The 12,255-nt window shown below is 39.0% G+C and overlaps 1 protein-coding gene across 10 annotated transcripts in view; it reads left to right on the forward strand.

The window, feature by feature from the left end:
* The window catches only part of EHBP1 (EH domain binding protein 1), a 227,739-nt gene that overhangs the window by 184,382 nt on the left and 31,102 nt on the right, over positions 1–12,255 (forward strand). For 4 of the 10 annotated variants that reach the window (XM_075496799.1, XM_075496803.1, XM_075496807.1 and 1 more), the window contains 4 exons: positions 325–452; positions 3,112–3,253; positions 3,404–3,510; positions 6,160–6,283. In XM_075496799.1, the coding sequence (XP_075352914.1) occupies positions 325–452; positions 3,112–3,253; positions 3,404–3,510; positions 6,160–6,283 (501 nt within the window). The remainder of the gene's footprint in view (positions 1–324; positions 453–3,111; positions 3,254–3,403; positions 3,511–6,159; positions 6,284–12,255) is intronic. The other 6 variants (XM_075496800.1, XM_075496804.1, XM_075496801.1 and 3 more) reach the window with 3 other exon arrangements.

Genomic DNA, 12,255 nt, shown 5'->3' on the forward strand with positions numbered 1-12,255 from the left:
AGTAGAGGTATGTGCTGGCTGGGAGTAACTTAAAGTAAACAGTGTCTCCTTTCTCTGTTTTTTCATCTACTGTCTTCAAGCATGTTTACTTGTTCAGCTGAGTGCTACATATATTTTTTGAGAGAACTTAGGCATTATCTATGTACGTTACACACATTTACGCCAGTCTGAATCGCAAAAAACACAATATTCCTTCTAGTTTTTACTTTTTTAGTTTGAAATGATAGCAAAGTGAATGAAATCTACCTTTTAAATTGCTACATTGTTGTAGTGACTGCATTTAAATGCATCTCACTCCGTTGTATGTGGTATTTGCATATTTAGCAGAACAAAACAGTAAGTTGGTGGATTTGAAGCTGAAGAAGCTCCTAGAAGCTCAGCCACAGGTGGCAAATTCACTCTCCAGTGCTGCTCAGAAAGCTGTAACTGATAGCTCCGAGCAAGACATTAAGGTAAGTTTTGATTAATGCTTTTGTCTCAGTACCTGTGTGTTCCGATTTCGGGTTTGTACTTCATGAGGAGGAAAATGATTTCTTATCAAATCCTTCACAGTAAGAAATGCAGAAAATCTTCATGGCAGTGCAGTTGCATAGTTTGCAATGCACTGGGTTTTTTCCTGTTGATTAATCAATGCATTTGCCTTTTTTTTTTTTTTTTTTTTTTTTTTAAATCTTGATACTTGTCATTGGCATGATAGTAAGAGATATAAGAAGCATTTCTCCTATCTTATTCTAGTTCTTATTGCTCAGGTTGTCAGTTAAATCAGAAATACTGCATGGGCTCCATCCTGCTGCTGGTGCAATCAGCGGCAAGACTCTCCCTGACTTTAACAGGAGCAGGATTGGACTCTCAGTAATGTGCTTCCCTCTGAAGCCTGACTCTCTGTTTTTTCTCCATTAAAATTAAGCCATGGTACACTTTAAAGGCATACATACTTGGGTGCTTGACAACAAGTGCTTCTGAGAAAAATAGACAGGAGTATGCGGTATATGTGGTCCTTTTGCCTATTCTTAATGTTCACTACTTCAGCATAAAGCTCACACCAATCAATTTTCCATTTCATTTTCTTAATTAGACCCCTTGTGTTCTTACTATTATATATTTTTTAAAATAGTCCCTGTATGTCATTAATATCCCTATGGCTCTGGGGCACTTCCAGTTGGGTATAACTTTTCACCCACCTGCAGTCTGAGGGGAAAGCACTGCTGACTGAAAGGATTTCCTTCCCCAGATACAGAGATGCTTTGAAGTCCCAAAACAATGACTTTCATTGCTTTTCCCTTACACTGTCGGTTCCTATAAATTGGTGATGAAAGTGTGTGGCAGCAGCAGAGGACTTTCGGTCTCTATCTTTGAACAAAAGGAAGCCTGGATCAGGTCTGATTTTTGCGTTCAATTTAGCTTTCTGCAGTGGATTTAATGCAAAATGAAGCTGGCCCAAGAATAATACAATGGATTGAAAAGGCTAACTGAATTAGTGGGCTTAGAGGAATACATTTGTAAAGTGGCAGAAGTCCCCAGTCATAAAAAGGTTTCTTAAAATGGGATTTACTGGCTAATCACACTGATATTTTAGCATGTTGCCAGGCCTAAAAAATTAGTCATGTTTGTTTATTTTGGTAAAGACTCTGGTTTAGGCTGTCAGATGGTTATTGTGCTAATAACAGGAAACCACCTTTTATTTAACCAGAATCATAACCGCCCGATTAGTGCAGCTGAAAAGTCATCCAGAGCATATGAGCAATACTTTTTTGAGCTTAATTTTGACAAACGACACACGGGCCTCCTCTTAGGGTAATTTGGTATCACCTAACCTGACGAAAATGGTATTTCTCTTTATGAAAAACTTCCGTGAAGGAGTTTCTTTTTTTAAGGTACTCCCACAAAAGGAGCAACTTAACAGTTTATCTCTGTGTACGTCTTTCTAAGGAAGAGTTGGAAAGCGGCATTATAAGGAATATATGGTGTCCATCTGTTTTCATGGAGCTCTCAGCATTGAGGTGGATTTGTTTTTTAATAAAATGCAGTTTACACGTTTCTAAATGAGGCATTCTGTGTTTGTGGAAAAGGATAAACTGTTACCTTCCCTTGGGGATTGTGTATCCCCGGCCTCCTTGAGGCTAGAGAATAGGCCATTGGAGAACTCCCTCATTACCGATTGTCTCAATGCAGAGGAAGGGCAAAGTCTTGGTAGCTTTTGATAACCAGTTTCAGCATTCAGCAGGCTTAGCTATTAGTCATGCATCTTAGCCTTTCCCTATTTACTTTCAAAACACTTAATAAAAATAATAAAAGATTAGGTATAAAATGAAATATTTGTTTGGTACACAGCACCTCGGTATCTGCAGTTTCCACACGCTGCGGTGGTTCAGTCTTCTGGGATATTTCGTGTTGATAGAACCATTTGAATTTGTTACCAGTATTAACATAGGAAGCCCTGGAAAAGATAATTGTAGTTTCCTTAGCTGTAAAGGGCTTACTTACAAATCTGGCTTTGGAAAGTTATAGCTGATGAAATGCAGTTCAGTGGGGTAGTATTATAATCCTACCTTTTAGCCTTCATCCAGCATTAGTGATTTATCTCAATGGGCATAAAATTAGAAACTAGTTCTTCTTGTCATACAAGTCTCTGGGACTACACAAAACGACAGATTTCTTTACCAGGCAGGGAGACAGGCTAAAGGCAACATGCTTTTAAAACGATACCGATCGTGTTCAGGGGTAGAGACGCTGCTCCTTGGCAGCAGCATGTGCAGCGCTTGGCAAATCAAAGTTGCAAAGGAGTGATTTTTTGTTTAAATCGGAATTGCTGGCAAATGCAGGTCACAATTAATAAGTCTGGCTGTTAAGTAAGTAGAGAGTCCTGCAGGAGGGTGCCCAAAAAGCCAGTCGTTTCCACCACACATGAACAAAAAAAAAAAAGGAAAAGTTAATCACTCTTCTCCTTTTTTTCCACAGCTGATACTTTCATCCTATATAAACCGCAGCCCAAGTTGTGAAATCCTCTTTGCAAAAGCTGCGTCCTGTCCCCTCGCTGAAACGTACCTTTCGAATTCTTGTCTTCCCGTTTGTAAACAAAAGAAACTGTTGTGTGTCTGGTTTTTTTCCTAGCAGAATGGAACAGAGGAACATCGTGCTGAGCGATTACAAAAAGCAGCAGAACGGTTTAGAAATCCCGTTGTGTTCAGCAAGGACTCTACCGTCAGAAAAACTCAGCTCCAGTCTTTCAGTCAATACGTGGAGAGCAGACCAGGTAGGATAAAATATAAAACCTGTTTTCCCATCTTATGATTTAATAATATTTAACAATAAATATATGAAAACCCGATAATGTAAGTCCACATTTCAATACATAAATATCAAGCTTTATAATAATTTTACATGTCTTTCCCCTTTTTTCAAGAGATGAAAAGGCAGAGATCAATACAGGAAGATACAAAGAGAGGAAATGAGGAGAAGGCTGCGATAACTGAGACTCAGAGGAAGCCATCAGAAGATGAAGTGCTTAATGTATATTAATTTTTTGTCTGGTTTCATGATTGCTGATAATTCCAAACTGTATGTGGAAATAGTGCCTTTATTTGTTAAAATGAGATGTTAGGTTTTTTTAGATGTCAATCTCCAGTGCATTCAAAGCAGAGTGAGAGGGGTGCACTGTTGAATTAGTCTGCAGTGTGGTGATAATTGTCAGATAAAAAAAATGAATTTTTCAGAGTTCCACAGGCCCAGCTTCCTTGAGACATTTCCATCAGGGCACTTCCCATAAAGAGATTCCAGTATTGATCTACCGGGAGGATTTTAATTATTACAATAGCAGATACCGCAGAGCTGCAGTTAGAGGGAAGAGTCACATGAGACCTGCTAGAATTTCTCAGCCAACCCATTTTGTTGGCTTGGGTTAATGGGTGTTCAACCTTTCCATTATCCAGATCAGCCGTGAATTACTAGCTGAATGATGTTTGCATTAATATAATATATATGGTAATTTCTTCACTTAATTAACGGGGAGGTTCAGCTCAGTAGGGGTATGGGCTGATCATGTGTAAAATTGATTTGTGAGGGAAATATTTGATAGACCGCAGGGAGAAAGCTGGTTTTGATGGACAGCTGCAGGACAGAAGCAGGAAGAACAAGTTTTAACCTGAATTTTTTTTGTCTGAAAATGCAACACAGCCTTTGATGGTGGTCGTTAGTTGCTCTCCACAATTTATCTAAACACATTTGTTGTTTTTGCTGAAGCAATCTAGAGCTCAGTAGCGATTTTGTACTGCTGTCATGTCTACACCAAAACATTGAACTTTTTATGAGCCGGAGTTATTTTTAGCCCATTTGTACTTTTGCAGAGCTGAAAAGGTCTGGCACAGTAAGTTCACATTATATATGCAGATGATACACATGAACTCTTGGGATATTTCAGCCTGACACAGCATTTCTTTTCATCTTCTAATAACAATTGTTAACAATTATGCATGCTGACATAAGGGAAGTTTTCATACTATTTTCAATTAATTATAGTTGATGAAAGGCAATATATTGGACATCACCTTGACTCCCCAGACTGATTTTTTTTTTTTTTCTTCAGGGACTGCTCTCAGCGGGTTTTGTTGTTGTTTTTCTGGCTATATGACAGACAGAGAAGGGGTTTCCATTAGAGCTGATACTGTGCTTAAATTCAGATACACTAAATTTCAAAGTTCTGTGCTCGTTACTGGTCCTGGGACCTCAGCCATGCCATTAGCTTCACTTCGAACATGTCTTTATTTGAAATAATATTCTGATGTGATTATTATACCTGTTGCCTGAATATGAAGCTGAATTGATTATTTCAGACACATTTACAGAAAACCAATTGAAAACGTCTGGTGAAAGTATCTGAGGCCCTTACACAGCAACAAGTTAGCCTCCAGTAGGGAAATAAGCCTCATTTAAAAAAAAAAAAAAAGTATATTTTTCTGTTCCCAAAGGACAGTGATTTTCGTTGCATCCTTTACAGAGTGCAGATGAAACATGGAATCATTTTGCTAGGGCTTTTTTTCCCAACTTTAAACCATTCTCTGAAGCTCTGGGGCAGGAGTAGGAGGAAAGAGGAAAAAGTGGATGGGGTTACTCAGGAGGAGTAATATTTTTTTTCCTAACTTATCAAAAAACATGCTTCAGGAATGACATTTCAGCATTGTATAAAGCCCATGATAACTCGGTACAGCCAAAACACTGTGAAAGTTGATGAGCCACATGAGCATAACTTGGAGGTACTAAATGACTGTTCTCGGGCTCCTAGCGAGACAGCCAAATCGCTTTGGAAATATTTGGAGATTTGTGTGGTCATGTGCAATGCTGAGAAGTTCTAGGGTAAAGAGGCAAACTTGACTCGTTAGTGTTTCCACAGCTTTCTTGCTAAGGTTCAATAGGATTTATCAACTTGGCATCCCAGGGCAGCCTCCTGGCTGAGTGTGAGCCGGCGCAGGGGCAGGACAGCTCGAGTTAGTCCCCATGCACCTGAGCGTCTGCCTGGTGCTGTTTGTCACCACTTCTCAGGATAAGAATCACAGTTAGAGTAATTAGTGGTATTTTTACAGATCACCATGTAGCAGGACAATTGCCTGCAGTCAGAGAAACCCAGAGAGGGACGGTAGCCCGGGCTGGTGAGCATCGGCATTACAGTTGACCCAGAGGAGCTAAACAAGCCAGGGAGCTTGTTTTGGGTTTGGTTTTAATCTCAAAAGCCCACTTTTTAATTGTCACTAGAGACTTTCATGCTAGTTCTTCTAGCCCCTAAAGTTAGCGTTTTAAAATTGAATAAGACCTGAATGGAGTAGAAATGGCACGTTAAATAGTGCTTTATTTGGATTACATTTCCTTTCATTATGCTTTGTTACAGCAGCTTTTGTGTACTTAGAAATAAATTAGAGGAATTTCAAAAAGCCAGCCAGGTAGTAAAAAACTGCAAAATCAAATATTCCCTAAAGAAAAAACGGGGTGTTTTAATAAACAAATAAGGACATTTGGCAAAATTGTAAAGTTTATGAAATGTAAGTGTTAGCTTTTTGGTAGCGAGCATGATATTTGGTTGTTTAGGTAAGTGCCTTACTAAGTGTTTATGGAAAGGAAAAATGCAACTTACAAGTGATGTTTTTTCTTCTTGTTTGTTCTCTTTAACAGAAAGGGTTCAAAGACACCAGTCAGTATGTTGTAGGAGAATTGGCAGCACTAGAGAATGAGCAAAAGCAAATTGACACCCGTGCCGCGCTGGTGGAGAAGCGCCTTCGCTATCTCATGGACACAGGTACGGTGCCCAATTACACTGTAAACAGTTTTGGCAAATTGAGCGTTCACAAACTCTTATAGAGTTTTGGAAGTGTGAATCTTTGAAGCCTGAATGTTCAGCAAAACTGCCTTGAAAATAAAAAGGCTGCGATTTGCAGCCACCTCTCTGGGCCCTGGTGATAAGAGTGCCTTCATGGGAAGTGATAACTTGCCCTGATACCGTGTGAGCCAGCACTATTGAACAGTGTGCTCATCCATGCAGAGTTGGAATACACATCTGTGCCTCATTGATATGCCACTGCTTAAAAAAAAAAAAAAAAAAAAAAGTAAGATCTTCACTGTTCTACTGATTCAGTGGGAAAAAAAAGATTTGGCCAGCTAAAGCCATGTACTGCATGAAACAGAGCACAGTACATGGGGAAGGCTCCATTGACTAGATCACTGAAATTTGAGAATACTATCTGGTTACTGATGCTCCACAATTATTTTATTTATTTATTTATTTTCAGGAGAGCGGGTTTTAAAAGTCTGTAATACTTGGTGTTGTAGGTGCAGTTGAAAGGATTAAAGTGTATGGGTGATTTTTTGTTAAAAGCATGATGGTTTTGACTTCCGCGATGAATGTTAGATGGATATTAAGTACTGATGGTCATCAGAGATGGAGGGGTTTAACCGCATCAGTTGGAAACAAATGGTGCTTTGATATTTCAAAAATAAATAATATCGTAGGTCCAGAAAGTGTAGTTCCTGTCCCTTGGGAAAAAAAAGTTAGTTGGTCCAAATTACTTTGTGGATAAATTGTCTTTATAAGTTATATGTGTATCTGATGTTATAAACTTGAAGCCTGTCTTTAACTGAAATAACAGACTTTAAAGTGCATTTGAATCCAGTGTTATGTTTTGAAATACAGGTGAATAGACTTCAGTTAAAGTTCAGTACTTTGAAGTGAGCTTGCCACATGCATCCAAATATTGGGGTGGTTTTTTAAATGTATTTACTTTCTCATGTGCTCAGGTGGTTTGACTTTTTGAAATAGTTTTACAAAAACGTGTAACTCAGAAACTTTTTCTGTCCTGGATGAATGCTTGTTTAGTAGGACTTTTACCTGTTACAGTCTTTTGAAGTACTTTTTCAAATGCATTACATGACCTTTAGTTATTTAGCTAGAGAAAATGTGTGTATATTATCCTGCACTTTCTTGTGTACTTTGTTATATTTGTGAAATATATGTTCTGCACAAAAGAGCCAGTACAGTGTTTCACAAGTCTTATATGAATGCCGAATACTGCCTCTAGATGTATATGGAGTAATCAGCACAGCACTTGGGGATTTTTAAAACTCTAATAACCATGTTGTTGTTTGATTTGTTGTTTATTCCATTTTAAAAGAGATTTCTTACTTTTCTTATGGTTTTTAATTTCTTGTATTTTGAAGTATGACAAAAGTTGCTGTATTCTCCATGTCATACACACAATGAGATGATGTTTCTTTTAAGTATCCTGCATAAAATGGGGACTCTAGCACACAGCTAGAGTGGCTTATACAGCATAGCTGTAAGGGTTGTAACAGGAATACTAATGAATACCCATTGCTTCTTTTACTGGGGATAAGGGGACAAGTGGTGCAGCCATAATAAAAAAGTTACTGTTATATTCTTGATCATTTCCTGAGCATTCAGGATTTAACTTCAAGCAAATGATTTGACAAGTCTTTGATAAAGATCCTATTTATGTTCTCAGCTTAAAAACATGATTTAGGATAAAACATGTGAAAAGTGGAGTTTCTTACCTATAGTTAACTTTATAGCCTTGAAAGCAGGGATTCTCAAACTTCGCTAACTATGGTTCACATCTTAACAGAGAGCCTATCTCGTGTACCACCTCCCCTGCCAATCAATATCCCATTTGTCGTCAGACAACATTCCTGTGGCAGTGACTGCAGTTGCTTACATGGAAAAGTAGTATTAGGAGGTTTGTTGGTTGTTTTTTTTTTTTTTTTAACAGTCCTTGATGTGATATGGTAGTGGAAAAAAATCTGAACATTTATTTTTGCTATGCCTTTAAAACACTGTTGTGTCAGCTCTGTTTCTGTGGCCCATGTGCAGTCCCCTTCCACCTGCTCCTCATCTGCCTCGCTTTCCTGCAGGCTCTTCTCCTGCCTGCTCCTTCTCTCTCCCTCTCTAGTACCTACTGCAGTTGCTTCAGAGGATCTGCTGTATCTCATCTCATTAGTGGCTCTCTTTGTCAGGATAGCACTTGTTTTTCTTCCCTACCTCTCTTCAGGAAATAATTCCCAATACAGACAAATAAGGAGTTTGTGCCTCTGCGTTATGCCCAGCTTCTTCTGTAGGGGTCTGGGCTGCTTCACCTGAGTGTCTGACTGCCTGAGAGAGAAATCTGGAAACAAAAAAGATGAGTCAACACGATATGACCTGCCAGCTTGCCACAGACCACCAAGTAGTCTGTAAAGCCAGGTTTGAAGGAAGAAAGTAACTACAGCCTGATAGCTAGAAAAGCCCTGAAGGGCTATTGATGATGATCTTGGGGTTTTGCAAATACTCCCCTAGGTGTTGGTATATACCAGAAAGATGAGAAACATGAAATGCTGCCAGCTCTCAGAGGTGTGCTAAAAAGTCTTTTTTGATGTTTGGTTTTTCTGAATTTTCAGAAAATTCAGGCTTTAGGAACCAGGTGGTCACATGGGCAAGCATAGCTGAAAGATGCTGGAAACACAACATGAAGGACAAGAACCACAAATGAATTGGTTGTATAATTAACATTCTCTTTTAAGCACATCTCTTTCTTGATCTTGTACTGTTTGGGGTTGTAATACTGGGGAGTATTACAACCCAGCAAGTAAGAGTCTCTGCTGACCTTATTCCTTGACAGCTGAAGCAGGGTGCCATGTTTGTATAACTGTGTGGGCAAGGGCTTACACTGGATTGTCCTAACAAATGTTTGCAGGATCATTGTCCCCATCAGCATAGGAGCACATCTTGTATCGGGATTTCCAGGTTTGTTTCCATGTGTGCCAAAACCATACAAGATAAATGAAACAACTGGGAGACTCGCATCATGACTCAGTCATTGCCTTGAAATTAAATTCAAGAAGAAGGTAGAGCATGGTCTGCTCGTCCCTGTTGTGTCTGCTGGGGACTGGACCATCTTTTCCTTCTCCACTGTGCTTGGCCCTGTTCTTTATTAGACTTTTACTAGGAAGAAAGCACTCTATTTTTCTTCTCATCCTTCTCCAGCACAAAACTGGGGGTGATTTTTTTCCAGTGGGGAGACTCTTTGGCACCTGGCAGCTCTTTATCCTCTGAGTTTGAGAGTCCTTTTTGTTGCTCAGCCAGGAGGGATTGTTTCAGGCTGCAGTTTGAATATCTATTCTGGCTACATTCATTTCACAGGAAAAGACTTTGTCTCCTGCTCCCATGTATCAATGCATTAAAACAGGTGGGAATTTCCTTACTACGGGTTAGTGGTAAGACCAGAAAGATATAGTGACTAACCCCTGGACAATGCAGGCTTTGGTAAATGTGGAAGAATTCCTAGCTTTCACCGAAAGGGAAGCAGCTGGAAGTATAGACGATTTATGTTCTTGGTTAGATTCCAGCTCATGGCACTGTTGGACTTTGTTAGACACTCTGCTTACTTTTTAGTGAAAGTTCCTGGCACTTACAATTGCAAATAAAAGTTTGAAAATGCCACCCTAGCTTTACTAGGGTGACAGTGGCTGTGGGTAGCTGCAAGGAGTGGATCTTGGAGGTTCTCCGTGCCCCACTCCCTTTCTGCCATGGACCAGGAGGAGAGGAGTCCCCGACATGATGCTCTCTAGTCCAATCCCTAGGATGCAACCTGGGTTGCGGAGAGATCCCTTCGACTGCTGCCCTTGCATCTTCTGCCCTGCATTAGGAAAAGGGCATCTAATGGAAACGGGGCTGTAGGAAGAGAGCCCAGGCCCTTGTCTGCACGTGCATTGCCATTTTCCGGCCCTGCAAGACAGCCTTTTTGGCTGGGGAAGCTGAGTTTCTGGCTCTTGGCCAAAGGGGAGCTGATATTTTCAAAGTTCATCAGCCAGGCAAAGAGTTTGGAACTGGCTGAAGCTTTGCATTTCCAGTGCCAGCTGCTCATGATTTGACTAGAAACACTTTTCTAAGATGTGTGAAAAAATAAAAGTTATTAAAATTCCTGGGTTGCTGATTTCCATTTGAATCTGAATAGTCACACTTTTATTAATATCCAGTAATTTATGTCACTGGTGGCGTAACCTCAGTCCTTGGTCTTTGCACTTAAAATGAAAATGTAATCTCACCTTGTTCCAGTGAAATGTAGTTTACTGGTACATTGCAAAACTGTGAAGGGAATCAGTGCTTCAGTGCCTTGAACTCCATTGAATAAGCTGATGGCTCGTTTGCTATCCCTGTCTGGATACATGTAAGAGTTACCTGTATAGAAGGGGTTTTGCAACGTACACTGTATGAAATACACTGTCACAAAAAATTTGGTGGGTGCATGTGTTTAGAGAAAACACAGCGCAGAGGTTCAAGTAAGAGGAATGAGTTGTATGATTGAGTATAAAAATCACATAATCTAATATCATTGATTTCCCTTCTTCCTCTATTATAATGGCTTGACATTAAATGATGACAGGATTATCTTGCTTTCTTCAGGATTGTACTTACCCATGTTGTGCCTAACCCGTTATGGATAAAATAGTTTTGTCTCTACTTCTGACAGTGTCTCTCCACTGAAAATTCTTCTGTCATTGTATTTTAAGGTGTCTATCATCTTGATATCCAAGTGCCAATTAAAATGCAGAATTATCATGTAATACAATTAGAATAAAAACGAAAGAAGCCTAGTTTACAAATCTCTAATCTAAATGTAGCTCTTTTTCGGTCACTATTTTTTCACTAATTGCAAAAACAACTGTTTGAAAAAAAAATTGCAGCTATCAGATATTTTGTTATCTGACCACAAGGTATGAAGTGTTTTTAATTGTTTTTCTGATTAATTGCAAGCTCCCAAATTCAAGTAGAAGCATATTTGTATTTTCCATGTGAGATCCTGTACCTTACCAATGGATGAGCATGTTTGTGGTACTGTATAAGGATTAATGAAATTAAAAAAAAAAAACCTCTGCTGCTGCTGATTGACCACTGATGGTAAATGTAATTGAATTAGCAGTGCACTAAAATAAATGTAGACAAAATAAATACAGACAAGAAAATCTGGTGAAAGCTTCTGTAATGTTTTAGATTAATAGGCATACAGAATTCTTCACATTTTTTATTACGTTGTCCCTAGATGAATTCAAAGTAATTGGGGTGGTTAATTTTATTTACACAGAGCCGTTCACAGCGCATTAAATAATAGAGATAATTGAACAAGAATTGTCAAGTGTGTACTGATATCAGACATATTACAGAAGGGAATGTGCATAAAACTTCATTTCTATGCAGCCATTGTTTATGGTAATTAAGTACACAGATTTATCCCTTGGTTGCCTTCCAAGCTTATGGCAACTGCTATTGTTGTGCTCCATTAATATGTAATCAGGAAATAGTTTAATTTTCTAATCTGCAGTTTGAGAATTCACTTTCTAACAACTCTTAATTACTGCATTGCCCTAATGATGCTCATGGTTAGGAAAACTGAACCAATAAACTCCGTAGAAGAAGCCAGAGGGGATTATACTTCCAGAGGTGGTGCTTACTTAATAAACTTGTTATGCCTTCACCAGAGGGAGCTCAGTGTCCTTCAAAAGCAACTAATTTTATATTTCAGAGTTGTACATACCCACGGTGCAAAGAGTTAACATACTGTGTACGGCGGGGGTGGCTGTAAATTTGATTCACTAGAGAACCAGATAAGCGATACTATCACCATTTTGGTATTTTTCCTACTGTATACTAATTGCAGAGTTTAATTGCACAGGAAATAATGCAGGTGGCTTAATCTATTGTTTTAAACTGTCCTCATGGGTTTG

Source organism: Mycteria americana, chromosome 3, assembly GCF_035582795.1.
Source record: "Mycteria americana isolate JAX WOST 10 ecotype Jacksonville Zoo and Gardens chromosome 3, USCA_MyAme_1.0, whole genome shotgun sequence".
Classification (NCBI taxonomy): Eukaryota; Metazoa; Chordata; class Aves; order Ciconiiformes; family Ciconiidae; genus Mycteria; species Mycteria americana.